At 51.6% G+C, this 26,264-nt stretch overlaps 1 protein-coding gene across 1 annotated transcript in view; it reads left to right on the top strand.

Annotated features, from left to right (window-relative positions):
- Positions 1-9,725: 9,725 nt before the first annotated feature.
- Positions 9,726-26,264, top strand: part of PHACTR3 (phosphatase and actin regulator 3) — a 205,446-nt gene continuing 188,907 nt past the window's right edge. The window contains exon 1 of the mRNA XM_060396950.1: positions 9,726-9,899. Coding sequence (XP_060252933.1) covers positions 9,791-9,899 — 109 coding nt within the window. The 5' untranslated portion in view covers positions 9,726-9,790. The remainder of the gene's footprint in view (positions 9,900-26,264) is intronic.

Here is a 26,264-nt window from a genome sequence, read left to right as displayed (position 1 = left end):
CAGAGACTCTGTGAGCAAAGTGCGTTCTTACAGGGGTCAGGGCCCATCGGACCAGCTAGTCTCCAAGTCGGAGCAGATGGGGGTCATACAGGACCTGACAGGCTTATTTCCAGTCTTCTCCCAGGCAATGTTGGGGACATACTTCTACTGAAAAGTCATTCCTTGTTTACCTGAAGTTCAAACCTAATGGAGTATTTCATCTGGCAGCCCTGCATGACGAAGCCTTCTCTGCCTAGAGACCAGAGAACGGCCAGGAATTCATCTCTAAGACCCTCCTGGTAAGATGGCCAGATGTGCACTCAAAGGGGCCCTCAGGGACCACATGGAGACCTTTATTTAAACAGAACAAAGCAAACATGTCCTTGTATTAAAACAAACATGGCTAGGTTTTGAATTAATATATTAAATTAAAATAAATTAAATAAATTAAAATAAAACTTATAAGATAAAGTAGTTTAAAATATATATATATTTATTGTACTCCTAAATTGTCCCCCTTGGAAGAAAATCTACGACAAGCCTAGACAGCGTATTAAAAAGCAGAAACATTATTTGCTGACAAAGATCCATCTAGTCAAAGCTATGGTTTTCCAGTGGTCATGTGTGGATGAGACAGTTGGACCATAAAGAAGGCTCAGTGCCAAAGAATTGATGCTTCTTAACTGTGGTGTTGGAGAAGACTCTTGAGAGTCTCTTGCACTTCAAGGAGATCAAACCAGTCAGTCCTAAAGGAAATCAATCTTGAATATTCATTGGAAGGACTGATGCTGAAGCTGAAGCTCCAATACTTTGGCCACCTGATGCTAAGAGCCGAATCATTAAAAAAGACCCTGATGCTGGGGAAGACTGAAGGTAGGAGGAGAAGGGGGCAGCAGGATGAGATGGTTGGATGGCATCACCGGCTCAACAGGCATGAGTCTGAGCAAGCTCCAGGAGATGGTGAAGGACAGGGAAGCCTGGCATGCTGCAGTCCATGGGGTTGCAAAGAGTCGGATGCGACAGAGTGACTAAACAACAACAAGATGTCCCAGGATCCACTGGTCACAAGTTCCTTTGGGAAAACTTGTGACATTGTTGTGCAATTCTTCCAATGGCCACTAGAGGGCACCATTTCATGATTCACAGCATCCCCACATAAGGATGACCTAGACTACGTATTAAAAAGTGAACATCTTAAAAAAAAAAAAAAACAAAAAAAAAACGGACATCACTTTGTCCACAAAGGTCCATATAGTCAAAGTTACAGTTTTTCCAGTAGTCATGTACGGATGTGAGAGCTGGACCATAAAGAAGGCTGAGCACAGAAGAACTGATGCTTTTGAACGGTGGTGTTGAAGAATACTCTTGAGAGTCTCTTAGACGTGAGATCAAACCAGTCAATCCTAAAGAAAATCAACCCCAATATTCATTAGGGGACTGATGCTGAAGCTGCAATACTTTGGCCACCTGATGCAAAGAGCCAACTTATTGGAAAAGACCCTAATGCTGTGAAAGATTGAAGGCAGAAGAAGGGGGTGACAGAGGATGAGATGCTTGGATGGTATCACCGAGTCAATGGACATGAACTTGGGCAAACTCAAGGAGATAGTGAGGGACAGGGAGGCCTGGGCTGCTACAGTCCATGGGGTCACAAAGAGTCGGACACAACTTAGCAACTCAACAGCAACAATAGCAAAACATCAACAGGATGGCCAGTGCTGATTCGACTACTGGAAATTGAATCTTAGCATCTTTTCATCTAATCAGGTCAGAGAACAGATTCCAGAAACCCCAGAACTGATGCAGAATACTCATCCTGAACTTTCTGCTCAGCAGCAGCATGTGTGTTAGTCAGGATCCTGCAGACCCAGGAGGCTAGAGAGAGACACAGAAGAGGAGAGTCATTGTAGGAATTGGTTCATGTAATTATGAGGCCAAAGAGGCCCATGGTCCACTAATTCCATACTGAAACCTGGGGAACACAAGGCCGGGGCTTAATTCAATGCAAAGGCTTGAGAGAGGAGGGCACACAGTGCCAGTCCAAAAGCCAAGAACCAGGAGGGCCAATGCCCATGGGCAGGAGCCAGATGTGCAGCTCAGAGAGAGGGCATTCCTTCCTTCGTTTCCATGTTCTATTCAGGCATCAGGAGGCTGTGTGATCCTCACCCACACTGGGGAGAGCACCTGCTTGCTCAGCCTCTAATGCAAATACATCTCCTGAAAGCCCCTCTGAGACACACCAAAAAGATCCTGCTACCAGCATCTGAGCTGGGCCTCCCTCAGCCCAGGCAAGTTAACACATAGAAGCAACATTCACGCCAGAGAGAATGGGTCACACAGATGAGGGTACTGTGGGCAGTGAAGGCAGTGATATTAACGATGAATCCAGGCCAGCATGCACAGGAGGGGATGATCTCATGTGAACTGGGATTTCCGGAACAGAGCTGACAGTCTCTGTAGAAACACCTGCCAACTCCAGCAGTGGAAGGAGACCAGGGCCAGGAACTGGGATGAGGGAGGGAGAGCTGGCTTTCGGAAATATCCACTCTGGCTAGATCAGAGCACCAAGCCCCTCGCCCTCCTGGGGCCCCTGGTCCAGCCTGGAGACTGAAGGAGGCTGACAAGTTGTCCCCGGAGAATCAGTGTTGGGGGAAGATTTGGAGGAAAATTTTCTGTGTGGAGATGCTGCCAAAGTCTCATGGATTTTTATAACAAAAGGTTTTGTCTCTGTGTGTGCCAGAAGTTCTTCCACATCCTCATGTCCCCAAGGAGTCAGACACGACAATGACATATGCTCTCCTAGAGACCAAGAAAGGGGCTATGAGACCATCTACATGGGTGTAAAACCCAACCACCCTGCAACTTATGGACTAGTCAGGCTGGGGTTCTGGGATCGGGGTGTGTGTGTCTTTAGGTTCTAGACCACTGCAGGGCACACCTTGATGTTCTTCCAATGTGGGTTTCAGTTCATTTCAGTTGCTCAGTCATGTCTGACTCTTTGCGACCCCATGGACTGCAGCAGGCTGGGCTTTCCTGTCCATCACCAACTCCCTGAGCTTGCTCAAACTAATGTCCATAGAGTTGGTGATGCCATCCAACCATCTTATCCTCTGTCACCTGCTTCTCCTCCTGCCTTCAATCTTTCCCAGCATCAGGGTCTTTTCCAATGAGTCAGCTCTTTGCATCAGGTGGCCAAAGATTTGGAGCTTTGTATCGGTCCTTCCAATGAATATTCAAGATTGATTTCCTTTAGGATTGACTGGTTTGATCTCCTTGAAGTGCAAGAGACTCTCAAGAGTCTTCTCCAACACTACAGTTCAAAAGTATCAGTTCTTTGGTGCCCAGCTTTTTTTATGGTCCAGTTATCACATCCATACGTAACTACTGGAAAAATGAGTTTTGACTAGATGGACCTTTGTTGGCAAAGTTATGTCTCTGCTTTTCAGTATGCTGTCTAGGTTTGTCATAGCTTTTCTTCCAAGGAGCAAGAATCTTCTAATTTCATGGCTGCAGTCACCACCTGCAGTGATTTTGGAGCCCAAGAAAATAAAGTCTGTCACTATTTCCATTGTTTCCCCTCTATTTGCCATGAAGCGATGGGACTGGATGTCATGATCTTTGGTTTTTGAATGTTGAGTTTTAAGCCAATTTTTTCATTCTCCCCTTTTACTTTCATCAAGAGGCTCTTTAGTTACTCTTAGCTTTCTACCATAAGGGTGGTGTCATCTGCGTATATGAGGTTACTGATATTTCTCCTGGAAATCTTGATTCCAGTTTGTGCTTCACCCAGTCCAGCATTTCGAATGATATACTCTGCATATAAGTTAAATAAGCAGTGTGACAATATACAGCCTTGACGCACTCCTTTCCTAATCTGGAACCAGTCCACTGTTCCATGTCCGGTTCTAACTGTTGCTTCTTGACCTGCATACAGGTTTCTCAGGAGGCAGGTGAGGTGGTCTGGTAGTCCCACCTCTTTAAGAATTTTCCACAGTTTGTTGTGATCCACACAGCCAAAGGCTTTGGCATAGTTAATAAAGCACAAGTGGATGTTTTCCTGGAACTCTCTTGCTTTTTCTATGATCCAGCAGATGTTGGCAATTTGATCTGTGGTTCCTCTGCCTTTTCTAAATCCAGCTTGGACATCTGGAAGTTCTTGGTTTAGACATTAAGAATCTGTCTGGAGGGAAATCAGATTCTCAGTTGCCAGGAGAACACACACACACACACACACACACACACACACTCACACTCACACCCTATGATCCCACGACCCCAGCCTGACTTGTCCATAAGTGGCAGAGTCGTTGGGTTTTACAGCCCTATAGATGGTCTCATGGCCCCTTCCCAGATCTCAGGGAGAATGTGTATCATCGTCATGACTGGCTCCTTGGGGACATGAGGACGTGGAGGAATGGCTGGCACACACAGAGAGAATGAACTTGGACAAGCACTGCTTTGGGATTGCGTGTGCATGTATTGAGGGGAGGCTGCTCAGTGCCTTGACCTGCTACCCAATCTGCAAATGAAATGTGGTGCCCGTGATGCACACTCTGTTAAGAGCTGCAGAATCATGACAGCAGAGCCGTAAACCATGGGCGGGTCCATCCGAGTGTGCTGCGGATGTGCGCAGTCACACAGTCCTGTCCGCCTCTTTGCAACCCCACGGACTGTAGCCCGCCAGGCTCCTCTGTCCACGGGATTCTCCAGGCGAGAGTGCTGGAGTGGGTTGCCATGCCCTCCTCCTAGGATCTTCCTAACCCCAGGGATAGCACTCGTGTCTCTTGCATCTCTTGCACTGGCAAATGGGTCTTTTACCACTAGTGCCACCTTGGTAACTGCCCAGGTCACACATCCTGGAGCAGCTCTGGTCACAGCCAAACTGCCCTACTTATCTCTGACACGTGGCTTGGAACAGCACGGTCTAGCACAGATCTTTAGAAGTGAGAGGAACTGGACCAAAGTGCAGTGTTCTGGGCCAGCCCTTGGGTCCTCTTGTGCCCCACCCCTCCTCCAAGTGGTTGGAGCACCTCCCTTTCCCCCATCTCAGATCCTGAGGGCCAGGTGAGCAGATCCTACCCCATCTTCATCCCTTCCCCTGGGTCACCAGTCCTGGCCAATCAGTAAACCTTCCATCCCTCAGGGACAACAGTTGGTTCAGAGGCAGTCCCTGGCCATGGGTGTAAGACCAGCTGTGGGGCTCATGCGGAGGAGAACGAAGGTCTCTCGATATGAACTCTTGGACCCAGTTGTGCTTCCTTGCACCCTCCTCCTGGACTCTCATGAGCTCATGCATCCCCTTTCTGCTCCAGCCTGATACTCTTGGATTTCGGCCCCTTGGAACTGAGTGAGCGGGCTCCAGTGTGGGCTGGACGGCTGGGCCAAGTGGATGCCCGTTTGCCGTGGCTGGAGGCCCTGGCCTGTCCCACACCCCGTCAGCAGGGCCTCCTGCTGCCCCTCCTCTGTTCCATGGTCCAGTCACATTCACAGGCATTCCGGGCCCTTCTGCTGCCACTGTCTGTGGCAGGTCATAGGGTGTCTGTCCACTTTACCAGGAAGGGGCTGTTGCGGGGCACCTACGGCCAGCCTACTGGGGCTCTGGTCTAAATCAGTACACCTATGGGCCCTTGTGGACGGGAGATGCTGCACACAGGACTGGCCTTAATGGGCCTTCAGGGGCCTGGGAGAGGGCTGCTGGAGTCTTAGGACTCTGGGTTCCTCACAGGGCCTGACTAGCCTATATTCAGCCTCAGAACTGTGTACAAGTAATGTGGTCCACGGCCAGGAGCGTGGGTCTTGGAGCCCAGCTCCCAGGCTTGAGCCTGGTCATCCAGGCATTAGCTGTGGGGCCTCAGTAACCTCTATGAGCTTCCGTTTCCTGATTTGTAAGAGGGGATAAGTCATAATCCCTTCTTTGGATTGTTGTAAAGATTAACTGGGATAAAGCGTTTAGCACGGCTGGCAGTAGGAAGTGTTCCATAAATGTGAATGATCGTCATACTTTCCCCCACCACCCTGTCACATGCTCTCCTGAAGGAAACTGCTCAGCCCCCGAAAGACCAGAAACCCATCCCCAGACCACAGCAGCTGGTATGGGGCATGTGCTCGCCTCAGGTGAGGCTGGTCAGCTTCACTCCCTGTTGTGCAGGTTGAGTAAGACCACACGGTCCTGTCCTGTGATCTGGCGTGATGTCACCTGCAGAGAGATGCAAGGTGTTGAAGGCCTGTTCTGTGGACAGGCAGAGGAGCCCAGGAGCTGAGAGGGAGGGAGAGGGAGGGACAGAAGGACAGAGAGAGGGCTGGAAGGACTGGGAGGCAGGGAGGGAGGAAAGAGAGGGTATCGAGAGAGGGAGGTTTGTCCTAGTACCTTTAATATTTTTTTTTTTAATGACAGCTTTACTATTTCACTGTCAATTCCCATCAACAATACACAAAGCCTGCAATTTCTCTACATCCTCACCAACCCTTGCTATTTATTTTTATCTCATGGTAGCCATCCCAATGGGTGAGAAGTAATTTCTCATTATAGATTTGATTTGTATTTCCCTGATGATGCTGAACGCCTTTTCATGTGCTTACTGGCCATTGTAAATCTTCTTCGAAGAAATGTTTATTTAGTGAAATCCTTTGCCCATTTTTGAATTAGGTTGTTTGATTTTGGTTTTGAATATTAGGAGTTCTGCATGTGTTCTGAATATTAACCCCTTACCAGATGTATAATTTGGAAATATTTTTCTCCCATTCTGTGGATTTCCCAAAGGACACTTCTGACTTGTGATTACATTAAACATCTGTCTACTTATTCTCTCTTTCTAATGACTTCTTTCCCACGAAGGATGAGGTGGAAAGGAGATCGCAGGGAGCGTGATTGTAAATTCTAACCCTATATGGATCTACCTTCAGGCATAGCTGGATCCAGATGCTCAGCCCCAGTACCTCTGGGATTCTCCCCCTTCTGTGTCTTTTCAATTTCGAAGCATGTGATGGCTCTCAGAATCCCTGATCCCAGAATCAGGGCCAGTGGATTAAAAGGGTTTCTCTCCCCACCCACTGAAAGTCTCAAGAGTATGCCTCCCTAAACAAACTTTCCTGATCATTGAAGTCAGATGGATAGACTATGCTGATTGGTCAGACTGGGTCATGAGCCCACCCCTGGCATTCGAGAAGGAGGGAACTTGGCTCCACCAGCCTTGGGGAGGAAGCTTCCCAGAGGCAAATTGATTTTTTTTTTTCTTTTCATTAGCAGAGAAAGACAGAGGCTGCAAAAGATATGCTCACTGACCCTGAGTGGGCCTTGGAAGGCAGTGACTAGGATCAACACCTGTCTCCTAGAAGACCAACCCAGTGAGGACGGGGCAGGTATGTGGGTATCTGATGGCACAAGGCCCAGCAGAAAGTAAAAGTGAAGTCGCTCAGTCATGTCGACTCTTTGTGATCCCCGTGGACTGTAGCCTGCTAGGATTCTCCATCCATGGGATTCTCCAGGCAAGAATACTGAAGTAAGTAAGTAAATAAAGTCACTCAGTTGTGTCCGACTCTTTGTGACCCCGTGGACTGCAGCCCACCAGGCTCCTCAGTCCATGGGATTCTCCAGGCAAGAATACTGGAGTGGGTTGCCATTTCCTTCTCCAGGGGATCTTCCCGACCCAGGGATCGAACCCTGGTCTCGCACATTGGAGGCAGACGCTTTAACCTCTAAGCCACCAGTTGAGTACAAGAATACTGAAATGGATTGCTATTTCCTTCTCCAGGGGATCTTTCTGACACAGGGCTTGAACCTGGGTCTCCCACTCTGCAGGCAGACTCTTTACCATTGAGCCACCAAGTGCCCAACAGAAGGTGCAGTCTATGCTGGGGGCATGGACACAGGAGAACCAAGTGCATAGGGAGGAGAAGCAGGGAGGCTGAAGAGCAGAGGCAGTGCTTAGACTGAGTCTTATAGAATGAGTAGCAGTTCATCAGGGCATGCCAAAGTGGGCATGGCGGAGAGCAAGGGCACTGAGATGTCAACTGGGAGTTGAATCCTGATGCTTTCTCGTCCTCACTTCCTAGGGAAAGTTCCCTCATTTCTCCAAAACTCAGTTTCCCTCTCTAAAAATAGGGGGTGATTATTGTGCTCTCTTACAAGAGCTAGTAGATGAAGCGATAGATGTGACAAGGTCTCAGCTCTCCTGGAACTTGTATTTTCTCATCTGTTAAGTGGGGGATTGATGTTTCCAAACTGTGGTGCTGGAGAGGACTCTTGAGAGTCCCATAGACAGCAAGGAGATCAAACCAGTAGATCCTAATGAAAATCGACCCTGACTATTCAGTGGAAGGACTGATGCTGAAACTGAAGCTCCAATATTTTGCCTACCTGATTCGAAGAGCCAACTGATTGGAAAAGACCCAGATGCTGGGAAAGATTGAAGGCAGGAGAAGGAGATGACAGAGGATGAGATGGTTGGATGGCATCATTGACTCAATGGACATAAGTTTAAGAAAACTCTGGGAGATAGTAAAGGACAGGGAAGCCTGTCATGCTGCAGTCCACGGGGTCACAAAGAGTCGGACACAACTTAGTGACTGGACAACAACAGAAGTGGAGATAGTAACTGCAACCTGCTCAAGGGGTTGTCATAAAGAGCAAATGAATATATGACTATACATCATGGTGCCACATACTGTTAGCTGGTAACTGTTATTATTCTCACAAAGTTCTGAAGATGAGAGTGAGTTGTCTTCCAGTAGGGGAGATGCTAGAAGCACCCAGTTGTGTGTGTCCCAGGGAGGATAAAGATGGGTGTGACTGCTGGCTCCATCCGGGTGCCTGCAACTGCATTCAACATCCCCGTGGATGTGGACCAGGCTTTCCTTTTTGCTGCCCACTCTTCTGCATCTGTGAAATGGACCTGCTCATGTTTGCTGCTGGGCCTGAATAGGAGGACCTCTGAGGCCCTGAGCAGAGCTGCATGTGGAAAGCTCTCAGTGATGGGGATGGGGTGGAGGTGATCAACTCTGGGGCTCTCAGGACCTATGCCTCTTACACTGAGTGAGTCATTCTGATGGCTTTGGTGCTGACATGGTCCCTGAGCCCATTTCAGGCCAGAGACCCTACCTCAAAGGCAACCTCCACCACAAAATGAGCAGGGCCTCCTTAGCTTCTCAGAACTCAAGGCTCCCAGGTGCTTGAGAGTGGAGAAAGGGTTGTGATGGGAGGACAGCTAAGAGGGCCTTGGGAGGGGGGCCTGGGCACTCAGTTCTCATCAAGCTAAATAGTTATGTTTTCTTTTATTAAGAAATATATGTTGCTGTTACCTTTCTAATGGGAAGCTCATTCTGCATTTCACAGCAGTTACACCGAAGGCGGCCAAGGCGCCGCCCACATCCGGAGGGTCAGGCCCGGGTGCAGAGCTAGGCTCACTCATCTTTCACCTTCCCCAAGCCCGTGAACACTGGGGCTCAGAGAGGTCAAGTGACTCGGCCAGCGTCGCACAGCAGCTCAACTGGGCAACCTCTTTACAAGGTAATTAAGCGGGCGGTCCACCTCCGGCCCGGCTCTCCTTTTAACGTGTCCAGAGCGTCCTGGCACTGAGGTCCAGCACCCCGGGCTGCGGAGCACGAGGGGTCCGTAGATCAAGGTCACGGCGGCGCCCCAGCGAGGTGGAGGGGCTGGCCTCGCGTATCGGCCCCGCCCCCGACCCCGCCCCCGGCCCTCCCGCAGCCCAGGCTCCGCCCCGCCCCCGCCCCGCCCCCGGCCCTCCCGCAGCCCGGGGCTCTGCGCGGCGCTGGGCTGCCCGGTGGACGCCTCCCGGAGCTGCCCTCCGGTGGGATGCGCGGCCGGGGCGGGGGGCGCGCCCGCTGGCCGGCGCCCGTGCGCTCGCTGCTTCGCGCCTTCGGGGCCCAGGACGCCGCCGCCACCGCTCGAGGCCCGGCGCAAGGTAAGCGCGCGGCGCGAGGGGCGGGCGCGGGGCTGGGGGCCAGCGGGCCGGGAGCCTGCGTCCTGCCCTTGACCGCTGCGGGGTGTCTCGGATATCCGCTGCGCCCCCAGCACAGAGGTGGCGCCTCCTGGCTCGGGCTGTCCCAGCAGCCAAGGCGGGCGACTGCGTTCCCAAACAAGGGCAGGCAGTGGGCGCAGTGGTCCAGAGCGCTGCTGGGGTCGGCCGTCCCGGGATTAGAACGCTTCTGTGGTGGCTGCGTGACCCGGTGCTCACGGCACTGGACTTCACTGCGCCTCAGTTTCCGCGTCTGTGAGATGGGGTGCGATCCAACACTTAAGTCTTGGGGCAGTAGCTGGGATCACGTAAGTAGCGCTTGCCACCCGGTGAGAGTTCCACACGTGTCCATTGTCCCCCCAGGGAGGATCGCGGGCCTCCCTCCACCTGTGCAGGCAGGCGCTGCCAGGGCCCCTGCGGATAGACACCTGCTCCTGGAGCCGGTCCAGCCGCGTTAAAGGGACAGGATCTCCGGAGAGGAACTAAGGAAGCTGGAAGAGGTGCGGGCTCGCTCTGGGCAAGGGGAGTGGACCTGGGAGTGGACAGAGGATTAGATCTCCCCTTGAGGGGGGCCAAAGAGCTTTGCCTGAATCCCGTGGAGGTTGGTATAGTTGGTGACTAGGCTGAACGCTGGGGCAGCCCAAAGAGAGTTAGTCCAGTGTTCGAATTCTCTGGGGAATCCAACCCTAGGCCTGCCCCTTAGAATCTCCTGTAATCTGTATTTTTAAGCAGTGCCCCAGGGTGATTTCAGGCCGGTCTGGGAACTCTGGATTAGAAACACCAGTGGTTCTCAAGGGGGGAGTGGGGGGGGTGAGGGGGGGGGGGGGAGCAGGGGGAAGGAGGTGTCCCCTGAAACATCTTGTGGGAGAGAAGCCTGGGATGCTGCCAAGCATCCTATGACGTTCGGGAAGCTCCCCTCTCCCCAACAACCCCCTCCCCAGAAAAGAAAGAAAAAGAATGCTCAGGACCAGGGCAACCGTGCGGAGGTTGGGGAACTCTGAGATACCTGGAGTTATTGGGTTGGGAAGGATGAGATTCTGGGGGTGTTGGGACCAGCAGGCGTCATTTGAGAGCCTGTTACATGCCAGACCTTCTGCGGTGCGCTGAAGATGAGAGGCCCACAAAGAAGCTTGGGGGCACCTCCGTGTGGTGAATTGAGCCCCATCTAGGGGGTGGACGGCCCTTCTGTTGACTCCACCCACCATGAGTAGCAAGCACCTGCTAACGGGAGACCTTGGGCAGAGCCCCAGGGTAAGGCTGTGAAGGAGCGGGGGCGCACTCACCCTCTAGTGGGATCGAAAGTGCCCTCACCCTGTGGCTGCACAAGGGGAGTGTCGGCACACTGCACCAGTGTCAGCTTCCTCCCCTGAAAGCAGCGCCACCACCCCCCCACCTCCACCCTTGCAATACTTTGGCACTGAGTTTGTAACGAAGCATTTTGGGGTCAGATTTTGAGAGCGGACCTTTCACATCCTGACCTTCAGCTTGGCAGCGTATTCAGAGCTGTCACAAATGTATGACCTGCCTGTGGACATGATGCAATTCCTGCCCCACGTGCTCAATTTCAGTTGTTGGGCATTTTTAAAATAGTTCTATGGCTTCTGCCTGGGCCTTGAAGGATGCTGGGCTCAGCCGCTGCTAACCCACTTTCGCCAAGGAGAAAACCAAGTGAGAGACGGGCTGGCAGATGTTTATATTAATCGCTGAAAATGGCTCAGGCGCTGACCTATATGCTGGGGATGCAGCAGAGCCGGGGTTCAGCTTCCTGCCCTCAGGGAGCTTTGATTCTAGTGAGGGGTGCCCAATCTGTCTGCAGAGAAATGTTGGAAGAAGACCGGGGCGGCGGGTGGGGGGTGATGAGGGAAGGTCTTAAAGAGAGATGTTTGGACGCAGACCTGAATGGGGAGAAGCAGGAGCCAAGTGAGGAGAGGGGGTGAGCGCATTTCCAGCAGAAGGAAAGGCAGTGGCCCTGCATGGCGTTGGCTTGGTAGAGTTGGGGGCCAGAAGAAGCTCCTGAGGCTGGAGACCCCAGGCGAAGGGAGATGAGGACCTGTGCCTGGCCAGATGGCTGCTAGGCCCTGGACCTGTTGATGAGTGGTGGGGGTTCCACGTGTGCAATCTGAGGCCATCAGTGCGCTTTAGCCTCAGAAATGGCATGACCAGCCAGTGGTGTCCTGTGGCACCAGGCTCCTGGTGGGGAGGGGGCCACCTGCAATTGAAGGGAGGACAGTGGTGGTGGAAGTGGGCAGCACAGAGGCTGGAGCCCATAGGACCTGCTGAAGCCTTGGGGTCTGAAATCCAGGATCGCCATAGGTTTTGTGTCTTAAGCCTGGTGGGTGGGGATCTATGAAGCTGTGGTAGGCTTGGTGGAGGAGTGGGGAGACTGGTCAAGGGGTGAAGGGGTTGGGGAGAGGAGGCCACGTCCACTCGGACAGGCTTGTTGACATCTTCAAGAAAGTGCCAAGTAGGCCGCTGCCTGTCTGAGTCTGGAGCTGGGGTGGGCAGGCAGCCTGCAGCCTCCCATCTGAGAGTCCCTGGTGTGGGGCTGAGGCTTTGGGTTTCACTGTTGCCTTTCTGTTAGTCCAACTGCCAAGTTTCAGAGCGAGGTTCCAGGGACCCAGGTTACAGCTAGGCTGTGTGCCCACCACTCTGGGCATTCTGATGGCTGGACCCTGATGGGGGGTCCTCTCACCTCTGGAACCGGGAGAATTTGTCCGGCTGCCACCTGTAGCTCTGCCCTTTCCGTCTCTGCAGCCGCTTCCTGGAGCTTGCTTGGGGCAGGTCCTCACTCCCAACCCTGATGGGCTCTTGGACTATTTCTGTGGCCAGCGTGAATTTAGGAACAAATGAACTGCTCATTCTTCTGGACTTCAAAGTTGATTTGGAAGCCCTGACTCATACTAGGATATTTCTGCACCAAATAGTTTTTTTTTTTTTTTTTTTTAATTTTTGAAGGGAAAGGAGTGATTGATGAGAGCATGGCATGTCCCAGCTGGTGCTCATTACAGGCTGTGGCTATAGGGGCTGCAGGAGGCAGTTGGAAATGTAATGCCCTATCTCCCAGGCTTAGACCAGGGCTCAGAGTTAGGAGCCTGGGCTGCTCAACTCTTCTGAAATTGTCAGGATGACCCCCTGTACTTCGGAGGCCTTCCTGCTAGCAAGTGACGAGCAATTCAGGAAGCTGGAGATTCAAAGGCGGGTGACCTCGTAGCTTCAACTAGTGTCCCCTTGCCTGTCTGGGGCTCAGGCTGGGTCACACCACTTGCCCTTGGGAATGGGGGTGGGGGGCTGCACGGGCGAGTCCCAGGCAAGGATGGAGCCTGCGTCCCTTCAGTAGCCAGACCTGAGACCCCTCTTCCCCCAGCTCCAAGAAAATCAGGAAGGGGCACCCCTTCCAGGGCCCGAGAGTGAGCTCTTATTTAAAACTCGGAAATGAATTTTCGGAGGAGGTGTATGTGTTGACAAAGCAAGAAACTTTATTGGGAAGGGGTGCCTGGACGGACAGCAGCAGGATAAGGGAGCCCAGGAGCACGGCTCTGCCGTGTGGTTCACAGTCTCAGGTTTTAGGTGATGGGGTTAGTTCCTGGTTGTCTCTGGCCAGTCACTCTGACTCAGGGTCCTTCCTGGTGGTGAACACATCGCTCAGCCAAGGTGGATTCCAGCAAGGAGGATTCTGGGAGTCTGGTAGGACATACAGATTGGCAAATCCTCTCTGCTTTCTCAAATTCTTATGGTTGATGGTAGCTTGTTGGCTCCACGTTCTTTACCAGGACCTCTTATTGTTAGGATGCCTCATGCAAGTGGTTATGCTCTTGCCTGGTCAGGTTCCAGTCAGTGTTTCCCCTAACGGGACGGCAGCAGGAGGGGAGTTGGTGCTGGGTGTTGCAAACCCCAGCTTGTTTCCAGTGCCCCACCCCCAGCAATATGGGAAGCCCACACCTGTGTGCACCTGACCATCAGCGTCCCCCCTCCCCCCAGCATCTGGATCATCCGCTGGCCTCAGTCTTCTCTCTTGTGACAGGTGTGCATTGGGAGGTGAAGGCAGGGTTTGCCACCTCCAGGCAGCAGTGGGGGTGCCACGTATGCTGCATCCAGGCAAAGCGGTGCCTCACCCCCTTAAGGACGGCGGATGAGCTTGACCAGATTAATTGGTCTATGGCTCCATTTTTGGTTGAAGGGAAATGAGTGATCCTCAGGTTTTAGAATGGATCTGTCTGTAGCGGATAAATATTTGTCAGGTGAACGTCTGAGGTGTTCTAGGCAGGCAACAGGTTTCTTTGGAGAAAAAAAATATATATAATTACTCTAGTATTTCATGAATGGGCTTCCCAGTTGGTGCAGTGGTAAAGAACCTGCCTGCAGTGCAGGAGGCCGGAGTTTGATCCCTGGATTGGGAAGATCCCCTGGAAGAGGAAATGGCAACTCACTCTAATATTCTTGCCTGGAGAATTCATGGAGAGAGGAGCCTGATGGGTTACAGTCCATGGGATCGCAAATTTTCTCCAAGCGGGAAGTGAAAGTGACTCCTTCCTCCCCTTCCTGGGAGAGAACCACTGTTTCTGTGAATCTTTTCCCATAAGACTGTCTTCATGTGTGTGGGGGGGTCTTGGTAGAAGCTGTACAGAATGGTTTCCTGTAGTGTTTTAAAGCGGAGAAGGCAATGGCAACCCACTCCAGTACTCTTGCCTGGAAAATCCCATGAGCGGAGGAGCCTGGTGGGCTGTCGTCTATGGGGTCGCACAGAGTTGGACACGACTGAAGCGACTTAGCAGCAGCAGCAGTGTTTTAAAGAGATGGTGTCTGAATACAGCCGTCTTGTTCTGAAACTTACTGTTTTCATTCAGCAGCATGTCTGGGAGGTTTATCTGGGTTCGTAGAGTCTTCCTATTTGATTTAGAATATTCCACCATTTGCGACCTTTCTGTGGCTGCTGCCTGTGGAGGGCGTCCTCAGTCCGTCTTGTTACAGGCTGTGTCTCTCTGTGCATCCCCTTCGTGCACTTATACACGACTTTGTCTTGAGGGCTTGTTCTAAGGTGTGGAATTTCTGGGGCATAGAAAGAGCCTGTTGTAAATTTCTCTTGGTTTAGCGACACTTTTTTCCAGAGCGGCTGTATCACTCCCAAGTGCAGTGTCTGAAAAGTTCTCTTGTTCAGTTTCTTAAATATTGTCAGTCCCACAGCAGAAGAGGGGGACTTTCTTGGTTTCATTTGTATTCTCTCGATTTCTGGAGAAGGTTTTCCTTACGTTAATTGGCCATGTGGATTCGCTTTTTGTGAGTTGCTTCTTTTCTGTGGGGTTGTTACTTTCTTTTTGTAATTGGTGTCTCGAGAGCTCTGTGTGTATTCTGGGTTCTAATCCTCTGCTTGCTTGCAGAGATTTTTGCTCTCCCTGTGGCTTGGCTTTTAATTCTGTTTATTGTATCTTTGGTTGAGTAGAAGTTTTTAGTTTGCTCTTTAAAGGTATAATTGACATATAACATGTACATTTTAGGTAGATGATATAACGATTCACTGTTTGTATATATCGCAAAATGACCACCACAATGAGTCTGGTTAGTGTTCATTATGATAGTGTGTGTGTGTGTTTAATGAGAATGTTTACAATCTGCTCTCTTAGCAACTTTCAAACCTACAATATACTTCTGTCATCACCAAGCCGTACATTTCATCTACATGTTTTCAGCTTTGATGTAGTCAAGTTCATTAAGCTTTTTCTTTACGTCTTTGCCTTGTGTGTCTTCTTTAAGAAGTCTCTTTCTGCCTCAAATTTAGAGTGAATGTCTTGTCCTAGTTTGCCCAGGGCGGTCCTGGTTTAGCACTGAAACTCTCATGTCCTGAGAACCGCTGAGCCCTGGGCAAATCAGGACAACTGACTCATCATGAACACCTCCATCCCTGTTTCCTTTTGACGAGTGTGTAGCTTTTTTCTTTACATTTGTTTCTAATCTGCTATGCTTCCGTAACTAGTATGAGGTAGAATACAGATTTTTTTATATTGAAGTATAGTTGACTGACAATGTTGTGTTTGTTTCAGGTATACAGCAAAGTGACTCAGTTACACCTGTAAATAGATAGATATATTTCAGATACTTTTCCATTTTCCAATATTACAAGATATTAACTATAGTTGCCTTTGGGCTATACAGTAGATCCTTGCTGTTCATATATTTTATATATAGTAATGTATATCTGTTAATCCCAAATTCTTGATTTATTTCTCCTGAATACAGATTTTTAATAGGAATTCTAGGAGTTAAAATGTTTAACTCAGGGAGTCATTAGTTCTGATGGAAAGGTCCAGCCATGTGTTAGCAGAAGAGGAAAGGTGGCCTGCGGGAGGGGAGTGGACACGTGACTACAAGGCAGCCTGTGTCTCCTGAACCTTAAACTGAAGCAGGTTTGGGGCAAGAATTTGCTTTCTGATTCGATAAGTTATATGGTTTTATTGATATGATCAATACTTCATTTTGCATTTAAGAAACACTTTTTACCCAGAGAACCTCCCTGGTGGCTCAGATCATAAAGAATCTGCCTGCAGTGTAGGAGACCTGGGTTCAATCCTTGGATTGGGAAAATCCCCTGGAGAAGGAAATGACAGCCCACTGCAGTATTCTTGCCTGGAGAATTCCATGCCCGGAAGAGCCTGGCAGGCTACAGTCCATGGGGTTGCAAAAAGTCAGATATGACTGAGCAACTAACACTTTCACTTTTACCCAGAAACACCAGCCCACAGGGTCAGGTGTTTGGAGAATCCTAGGTGCCCCTCCTTGCTGCTCAGCTGCTGTCAAAGGCTGAACTTGCCACCCTGCCCCACCCCCCCCAACCCCGGAAGGAGCTGATCCCTGTGTACCCACACAGACGTGCATCTCAAGACTTAATAAACCCAGGGCACTGGGTCCCCAGACCCCTCCGCCGTTTGAGCTTCATTAAGGCAACCTGCTGCCTTTGGGATTTCTACTGAATACAGTTGCAGTTTATTTTAAGGAAGAGCAGTAGCAGCAGTGCACACCTCTTGCATAAAACTCTCCCCAGCTGTGCTTGGGTGTTCGCTGGGGCTGTGGTGACCAGAGGGGCCTGCAGTCTCTGGAGACCCCATACCACAGCCCTCTCTTCACTCCCTTGTTAGCGCTCCGTCCTCTGTGGCCAGTGTGGACTGGTCCTGCAGCGATCTGCTCACTGCTCTGGGCACACCCATGTCCTGCCACACACGTGGCAGGGGGGCTTCCTGAGTGCCTGGACAGCAGGTGGGGCCTGGGAAATCCTGCCTTTTCTCAGCCCCTGGAGAGAGCTGCCCTCGGGCTCTAGAAGCTTCTTCCTTTGGGCAGCATCTGGTCTTACATGGAGCTTCTGGTTTCTCCCCAGAGGAGACCTATTTTTGCAGAAAAATCCCCCAGTTTGGCATTGACTTCCCTCCAGAGTTATAGGAAGCAGCTCGCAGCATCTCTATTTGAGTCTGCCCCGTTCTTCTGAAAGCACATCGTATTTCTAGGCTGTTTCCAATTATTAACACACCTTTGCTGTAGCAAACTTAAAACAGATGAGTGGAGGCCCGCCTGGGCCCTCTCCTCCAATACTGACCCCTTGTACTCTGTATAGGTACAGACAGGCACCCTTGGCAGTTGCCTCCTTCCCAGCCTCCTAATTTATTACGCTTACTCCTAATTTAGAAGCTCCTATCAAAGCGTCCGCCTCACCTGCTTCCCTGTCCATCTGTGTCCCATTCTGTCCCCAGCAGGCTCCTGGAAGCCAGGCAGGCACCCTGCTGCCTGCACCGTGTGCTTTCGGATGGTGGGGTCACTGCCGCTGCCCCGCAGGGCAAGGACCAGAAATAGACCCTGCCCTTGATGAGGTTTCTGCTACGAGTGAAGGACTGCCTCTCTTTCCACTTAAGAGTGTCCAGAACATCTGTCTGAAGAGAATGTTATCTTTCATCTGTGGCTTCATTTCTTTTAATTCTTACGTACTCAGGTAATAAGGATGTTGGCACGGGTGAGGCTTGTTGCAAATTTCTATTTTTACTTTAATCACTTTTCTGTCTGGGCTTTTTCCTATGAAAAAGTGAGTGTCTGACTCTTTGTGACCCCATGCACTGTGCCCCCCCAGGCCCCTCTGTCCATGGAATTCTCCAAGCAAGAATATTGGAGTGGGTTGCCTTTCTCTTCTCCAGGGCATCTTCCAATCCAGGGATCAAACCCAGGTCTCCTGCATCATAGACAGATTCTTTACCATCTGAGCCACCAGGGAAGCTCCCTTTTTCCTATAAGCCACAGTAAAAACTCACGGTAAATTAGCTTCAACCTTATACCTCTTGGTTATACATTGGGATGATAAAAATTAAGAGGAGGTATTCTTTCATTTATGGAATAGAGTGATTTCTAACTTGGAGAATTATGGTGAAAGTGACAAATATTTGATAACAGTCATTTGCATTGGGTCTGCGTGGGAGTTACCACGGTGGGAGAGGCCAGGTTGAAATCTCCTTTGTGGGAAAGGAGATGATCCAGCAGCCAGGGCCAGACCTGTCCTTAGCTCTTCCCCTTTGTCTGCATGTCTCTATGGGAGGCGTGAGCCCACTTGACAGATGAGGAAAACCAAGGCTCAGAGAGATGGCGTAAGTAGCCCAAGGTCACACAGCTGCTGGAGCTGCACCTGAACCTGGGTGGTCAGCTTTGGCAGCCTCTGGATTCTTAGCCTTTGCTCTCCTGCCTCAGGATTTATGTTCTCTGCCTTTTATCCTGGAAGACAAGGCTAGTTCTTGATGCCTCTTGCGGGAGTCCTTTCTGGGTACCCCAACTTTGGCTGCACCTGGGGAGAAGCCTGATTTGGAAACAAGGTGGCTGGTGGCAGGAGAGACCCCTGCCCATCAGGTGTATGTCTGTGCCCCGTAGGTGGGATGCCAGGGTGGTTCTCTCCCCCAGTCCTCCTGCATGGGTCATACGCTTCATTTGAGTCTTGGGTTGACCTTGGATGTGGGCACATCCCTCTTTGCAGATGGTCTGTGTGGGGTCACCCAGGGTTGTGCAGCAGTGGGAGAAGGACCCTTGGAGACCTGCATGACCTTCCCCTCTGACCCCATTTGACCTTCCCCTCTGAACCTCGCCCTCCTTGTGGCTAGAGGATGACACCAGGACTAGAGGCCTCAGACACTCAGGAGAATGGATGGGAGGATGTGTGACTGCCGAAACGGAGGACCACAAACTTTGTAGGCAAAGTGACACCTGTTTATTGTCACGTATCCTCCCCTGGGTTGGAGGTATGGTGGACTCAGCCGGTGCCCTGCTCTGAGTCCCATGGGCTGGAGTTGAGGTGTGGCCAGGTTTGTGGTCCTTCCTGGAGTTCCGAGAGGGAAGCCAAGTCCAGCTCATGGGTTGCAGGACCTTGGTCCCCATTTCCCTGCAGGCTGTTGGGGGATCATTTCCAGAGGCCACCATGTTCCCTTGTGGCCCCCTCAAGGCCAGCGGTGGTGGCCACATCTTCCAATGCCTTGTCTCTCCTCTGCCCACTCCTCCCCTTCTGTCTTCCCTCTGCCTTGAGGGTCCTGTGATTACACGGCCAGGTCCGATCATCTGGGATAATCTCCCATCATCAGGAGACAGATGATATCAATCAGGCAGTTTATGATAACCCAGTTTTTGTTCACAAAAGCCTTCCCTGTAGTGCCTAGAGTCATGTTTGCATGAGTAACTTGGGGCTGGAATCTGAGGGTATTCCCGTCTACACTCTTGGGTAAGTTGACTGGCCCAGGGACCAGCCCACACTAAGCACTAGTTAAGGACAGGGTGAATCCACTGTGGTGGACCAGGCTCCATGAATTTGTGTTGGGGGAGGGGCAGTCACATCCAACTTCAAGGAACAACCCCCTTGCCCAAATTACAGAGCACAGGAATCAGTTGCTAACTGTCTGAATTGTAACAGTAATCCTGTGTGGGAATTTTCTTATTACAGTTCAGCTACTGGGTACCTTTGCATCAAGAGTGGCTGCAACATACACCGTTACAAGGTACCTGGGCTCCATCCAGCACTCTGCATTCCAGGCTGCCTGTGTCTCTCCCAGTCCAGTGCAGCAGCCCCTAGCCCACCCCCTTATCTCCCGGCCCCCTTTTGCCTCCCATAACCTCCCTGCTAAGTTGCTTCAGTCGTGTCCAACTCTCTGCGACCCCATAGACAGCAGTCCACTAGGCTCCTCTGTTCCTGGGATTCTCCAGGCAAGAACACTGGAGTGGGTTGCCATTTCCTTCTCCAATGCATGAAAGTGAAAAGTGGAAGTGAAGTCGCTCAAGTCGTGCCCGACTCTTAGTGACCCCATGGACTGCAGCCTACCAGGCTCCTCCATCCATGGGGTCTTACAGGCAAGAGTACTGGAGTGGGTTGCCATTGCCTTCTCCACATAACCTCCCTAGAGAAGAGAAATCCATTCTTTCTTTCCTGGCTGGGGACCCTTCTGGGTTTTTCATTCCTCCCAGGATAAAATCTGTGCTTTGTACCATGGGTCCTGAGACCCCTTGAGTCCTGGGCCTGTCCCCCACCCTGCCTGCATGCCACCCTGCCCTCAGCACTTCAACTACCCAGCCCCTTCTCAGCCCTTCTGACTGCCCAGTACTTCCACCCCAGGGCCTTTGCATGTGCCATTGTGGGGAGGGGCTTTCCCCTCCCCTTCCCTGCCCCCTACAGTGCCTGGCATGTACTATGAATGAGTGAATCAGTCAGTCAGACCCCAAACAGGGGCCTCATGTTCTCCAGAACATCTTTTGGACCAAGGCTGTGGGCTCTGTGTGGTCTTCAGGCCCATGCCTTTTTGAATGCAGTGCCAGCGGCCCCACCCCCTTGGGTCTTTGCTGTGTGTGTCAGGTTCTGGTGGGAGACAGAACCCACTTCACTCTAGATTTCGGCCCCTCCACTCTGTCCTGCTGATAGGCCCCCAGAGCCCATTCTCCTAAAATCCTGGCTCTCCCAGGTGACCCTTCAAAAAAATGAAGTAAGTAGGAGGGTGAGCAATCCCCCAAAACAGCAATGTGAAGTACCAGGAGTAATCTTTGTTGCACCCCAACTTGCTGAACTGATGAAGCCTCTGCTAAGCACAGATATGAATGTTGTCTCCCTGTGTGCCGTGGAAGTCACAGGAACTCTTGTTAATATTCCAGAATGGAGCCTGGTGAGGATGCCAGTATCTAATTGCCTACATAACTTCCCCTTCCCACATGAAACCCCAGTGGACCCCACCAGCTTTAACCCACATACAAGTTTAGTGAATTATGGGCCCTGAAAGAGATCATGGCTTCTGTGAAAACACGGACAGGTCATCATTATTTATAGGTTTGTACAAGTGGATTCTTGGAATTGTCACTCCAGCTGCGGAACTTAAGATGTATTTTTAAAGTACTACCGATAAGCCTTGTGCTATGGGTTTTCTGTAATTTATGGATTGGGCGCCATGCCGTGTTTGAACTCTTCTACGATGAAGTGCTTTTTCTCCCTTTCCTGCTGTGATGGGGTGTTGGAGGCATAAATCTGTGTGTGGTGAGGCAGTGAGCCTGGCTCCGGGGTCTCCCGTGGGAAAGGAAACGGGTCCCTTTAGAATGTAAATCCAGTAAACATATTACAGTGTACACGTTGAATCGGAGGAAAGGGTCAGTGTTTGGGTGACAGTGATCTTTATTTAAACGTGACTTTTCTCCTTTTAAAAGAGTCAAGTGGCCGGATGGTCGAGGCGGTGAGCGTGGCTTCCGACGAGCATTGTCCTTTGCCCTTTTACTTGTTGTCAGCATTCCAAGCATCCATGCCCTTCATAATCCCTTTCTCCACAGTTTGGGGCATCCCATCCTCGTGTGTGTCCCCCCGGGGTCATAGGTGGCCGCTGCGGCTCCAGGGCCACATAGGACACTCAGGCAGGGAGCAGGGACAGTGCCATCATTCTGACGACAACTGCCTTTTCTCTGTATGGCTCTCCATCAGCACGTTTCCTGGGGGTCCTGCACCAGCCCCTCTCCCTTCATTAGTTGTTGCTGTTCTGTCGTCCAGTCGTGTCCAGCTCTTTGCGACCTCATGGACGCCAGGCTTCCCTGTCCTCCACCATCTCCCAGAGCTTGCTCAAACTCCTGTCCGTTGAGTCGGTGATGCCATCCAACCATCTCGTCCTCTATCATCCCTTTCTTCTCCTGCCTTCAGTCTTTCTCAGAATCAGGGTCTTTCCTAATGAGTCAGCACTTCCCATCAGGTGGCCAAAGTATTAGAGCTTCAGCTTCATCATCTGTCCTTCCAACGAATATTCAGGACTGATTTCCTTCAGGATTGACTGGTTTGATCTCATTGTACTCTAAGGGACTCTAAAGAGTCTTCTCCAGCACCACAGTTCAAAAGCATCAATTGTTTGGCGCTTCCCTTCATTAGCTGGAAACATCCTCCGGCAAGGAAGGAAAATAGGATGAACCAGGAAAGAATGGGAGGGTCCATGACACAGATGAGCCTGCCTGGGGCTGTTTTCTGTCTTTCCTGCAGAGGGCACCCTGTCCCTCCCCGGGTCGGGCTTCTTGTTCGCCATTCTTCTGCCCCCATCACTTCCATCCTATGTGTTTCTCCCTGGTCACCTGCAGGTTCTCAAGGCACGTAAGATGTTAGAAGGTCAGTGTCTTGCATCAGAGGACTTTTGTGTCCTGAGAGCTGGGTGTCCTGTCGAATGCCCTCACCCTGTGAGCAGTGCCCTTCCCCCACCCTCACCTAGAGGGGAGGCGCAGAAAGTGATCAAAACCCCTCTCCTGCCTGGATCTCAGACTCTGGCCCAGAAGGGCTTCTGTAGCAGCCTGAGCACAGAAGACACTGCGAGGCAGGCTAAGCACGCTTCTCAGGCCAGCTCTGGCTGCCATGCCCTTCAGCGTGGGGACCACGGTTGCTGACATGAAGGCTTTTGTTTTAGAAGAGTTGGGTGTGTTTAGAAAACAGCCACAGCTGGCACTACATGAATCACCACCCTGGGTAGCCTAATGCGCAAGGCCAGTGGTGGAGACCCCACCACGGGCAAAGGGCAAAAGAAGCCAAGTTCAAGGCTAAGTCAGCCCTTCAGTCAGGGAAGTTCCCAAGGGCCGCAGTTTGGTGCAGTTCCTCCTGTAAGCAGCAGAGGGCAGCACTCCCCTCCTCACTGCAGGTTCTGGGGGACCTGCTTTGTCTTCACTCTCCCCTTTCCTCTGGTCTTGAATCCCCATCGTGGGGTATGACCTCTGGACCCTCTTTCGTTGATTCCCTAAGAGCTTGTCTGGAATAGTTCTTTTTAAGCATTTGAATTTGCTGGTTTAATTCTGTTCCTGTGATGGGGAAGGACAGTTCCCTGGAGCATCAGGAGAAACATAGGATTGGGGAAGGGGGCGGTCAGGAAGTGACCACCTCTGTCCCTGAAAGCCTGGAGCTACTGGGGTTCTGAAGATGCTGATCCCCTTTTCCTGGAGCAGCGATGTGTCGACCCTACTGTGTGCGTGCTCATTGGTTCAGTCAACAAACACCTGTTTCCTGGGCCCCTGCAGAAATTTTGAGGACAGACAGTTGGTGACTTTCACAATTTCCTGGGGATCCTGCAGGCTGGAACTTACAGACAGCAGCCTTGTGCACACCTCGGGGGCCAGACCTCCCGCCAGCCCCAGTCTCAGCGTGGATGACTTGGAAGGTCCAAGTTTTTCCTTCCAGCAGTTCACCAGACTTTTATTTCTCCTGATCAGTAGAGGTGGGCTCACTAATTTGTTTTAAACTTGAAACTGTTTTTATTATGGAACATTTTAAAGCCATAGAAAAAGACAATGGCTATCTCTTTCCCTACCTGGCTCAAACAAATCAATATGGTACTGACATATATGTTTGAGAACTACATTTTGGTTGTTACCCCGGTTTTCTGCCTGCATATCACACCTCCCCTGACCCCCAGCCAATCTCCATGTGAGCTCCGGGAGCAAATGCTAAGTCTTATCCTTCTCTGTGCCTTTAAGTCTCGCCATGCACTTAAGGGGAGCAGGCACATCTGTGTAGACCACCCAAAGGAACTAGAAATGGTTTTAGATAGTACATACATGGACAAGGCATTGGGGGAATATTAGCAACTATAGACAATCCTTGTGTCCTTCATCCTCCGCAGGTGTGACAGGGAGGCTACATTTCTGTCGCTGGAGTGATGCTTTCCTTTAAAATGCATTTAAGTGCTGAGCCATGCTGTGCTGTGCTGAGTCACTTCAGTTGTGTCTGACTCTGTGACCCCATGGACTGTAGCCCACCAGGCTCCTCTGTCCATGGGATTCTCCAGGCAAGAATACCGCAGTGGGTTGCCCTTTCCTTCTCCAGGAGATCTTTCTAACCCAGGGACCAAACCGATTGATTAAAAGAAAAATATTGTCAGTAACAATACAGGTTCTGAGTAGGGAAAGCCCCAAAGCATGAGGGTGGGGGGTGGAGGAACACAGCTGGAAGCCCATGAGGCCACCTTCCTTCTCTCCTCCTTTTGCCCATGACCCTGGGCTGCTGTCTCCCTGACTCCCCTGCCCGCCTCAACCCCACTGGTCCATCTCTGCATCTGCTGCTGGCTAGGCCCACGGAAGGCCTTGTCATGTAGATGTGGGAGGCACTGATGATGAGGTTGAGGGCTTCCTGAGACCTGCCTGTGTTTGGGCCAGGACTCAGCAAGGCTCTTGGGGCTGCCTGAGGATGCACTTGGAGAGACCCCAGACCAGGAGCATCGGCCCCGCCTGTCCTGGCTTACGACCTGGGCAGGTATACTCACCTCTAAGGTAGCTCACACCTCCGAGGCTTGTGAGGAAGAAATGATACCCTCCTCCCACCACCACCCCAGAAAAGGGCTCAGCCTGGAGCCAGGTGTTCCCCAACCAGCACATTTTTATGTGGATAAAAAGTGTTTAGTAAAATGTCCTACCAAGTTCCTCTTTGACTCATGGTACGTGTTGATGCTGCAGCTCCAGCACTTTGGCCACCTGATGCGAAGAGCTGACTCATTGGAAAAGACCCTGATGCTGGGAAAGATTGAGGGCAGGAGGAGAAGGGGGCAACAGAGAATGAGGTGGTTGAATAGCATCACTAACTCAATGGACATGAGTTTGCGCAAGCTCTGGGAGATGGTGAAGGACAGGGAAGACTGGCGTGCTACTGTCCATGGGATCACAAAGAGTCAGACACAACTAAGTGACTGAACAACAACAACATGTTGAGAACTCCAGTGAAATGTTTTGGGGTCCTCTATTGATTTATTGGCCACCATTGTCGGCTCTATCCTCCTGCCCCCGGCAAGACCCACTGCGAGTGTTTCTCATTTGTTTCATTTGTTGGATTCCTAGTGTCTGGCAAGCCCACCACCTACACAGTGGACTGTGGGGGTTTTTGGAAGGAAGGACGGTTTGGTTTCTCTGAGGCCCCTGCTCCTGAGAGCCCGAAGCCCCGTGTGCAGTGAGGACTGTCATCTCCTGTGTCTCAGTTCTGTCCTTGGTCCTTCACCCAACACTGCCAGGTGCACCCCCTGCACCCCAGCCCTGCTCCAGGGCTGGAGACGAATGAGCAGTCCAGGAAAGTCCCTAGGCCCTGCCCAGCTGCGGGACCCCTGGCCGGCGCCTTCTCTGAGCCCCAGTTGGTTTTGTCATCGCAGTGGGGCTGAGAGCGGCACCTGCCCCCTGGGGTGGTTTGAGGGGCTGAGATGGGATCCCGCCCATTGGAGCTTGATGCACCCTCCCCGCCCCCCGTGCCCCTGGGGGCCTGCCCTCTAGGCATCTGGCCCCCTTCCTAGCCCAGGCTGTGTGACACTGCTCCCCACCATGTCCCTCTCTGTGCCCTTTACAAGGCTGGCCTCTTCTTCCTTGCGCTTGGGTCCCTGCCTTAGCTGATGTGGGAGTTGCCTGTGTTTCCCCGCCCCCTGGCACCCGTCTCCCCCGCGCCCCGTTCCCACCCCCACTCTCCCCCGCTACACGCCCCCCCCCCCCCCCCACCCCCCGCCATCTAGCAGGGTGAGAATTGCTCGTTAACACCTCGGGGGACACCTCTGTAAGTGGTAGCTCTAGCGGGTGTCACCTCTCTCTCCTGGCCTCCTCAACGCCATCAAGGAATCTGTGGGAAGCCTCCCTGGAGGAGCCGGGCACCCCTCCTGCCTCTCTCCTCCGGGCAAGGAGGGGTGGGGCAAGAAAGGGTGGAGAGAGAGGACGAGGATGCTGTGGGCGGGGATACAGGTTGGGAACGCCCCACCCTGTCATTCCAGGAGGCTCCTGGGCAGCAAGACCCCTGTCTAAATCCCCAAGAGGGCAAACCCGGGCCGGGAACCTCTGGGAAGCTGCTGGGGA

Source organism: Ovis aries, chromosome 13 (assembly GCF_016772045.2).
Source record: "Ovis aries strain OAR_USU_Benz2616 breed Rambouillet chromosome 13, ARS-UI_Ramb_v3.0, whole genome shotgun sequence".
NCBI classification, from domain to species: Eukaryota; Metazoa; Chordata; class Mammalia; order Artiodactyla; family Bovidae; genus Ovis; species Ovis aries.
Note: the sequence above shows the minus strand (reverse complement) of the source record. Positions and strands in the feature narration are given on the sequence as shown.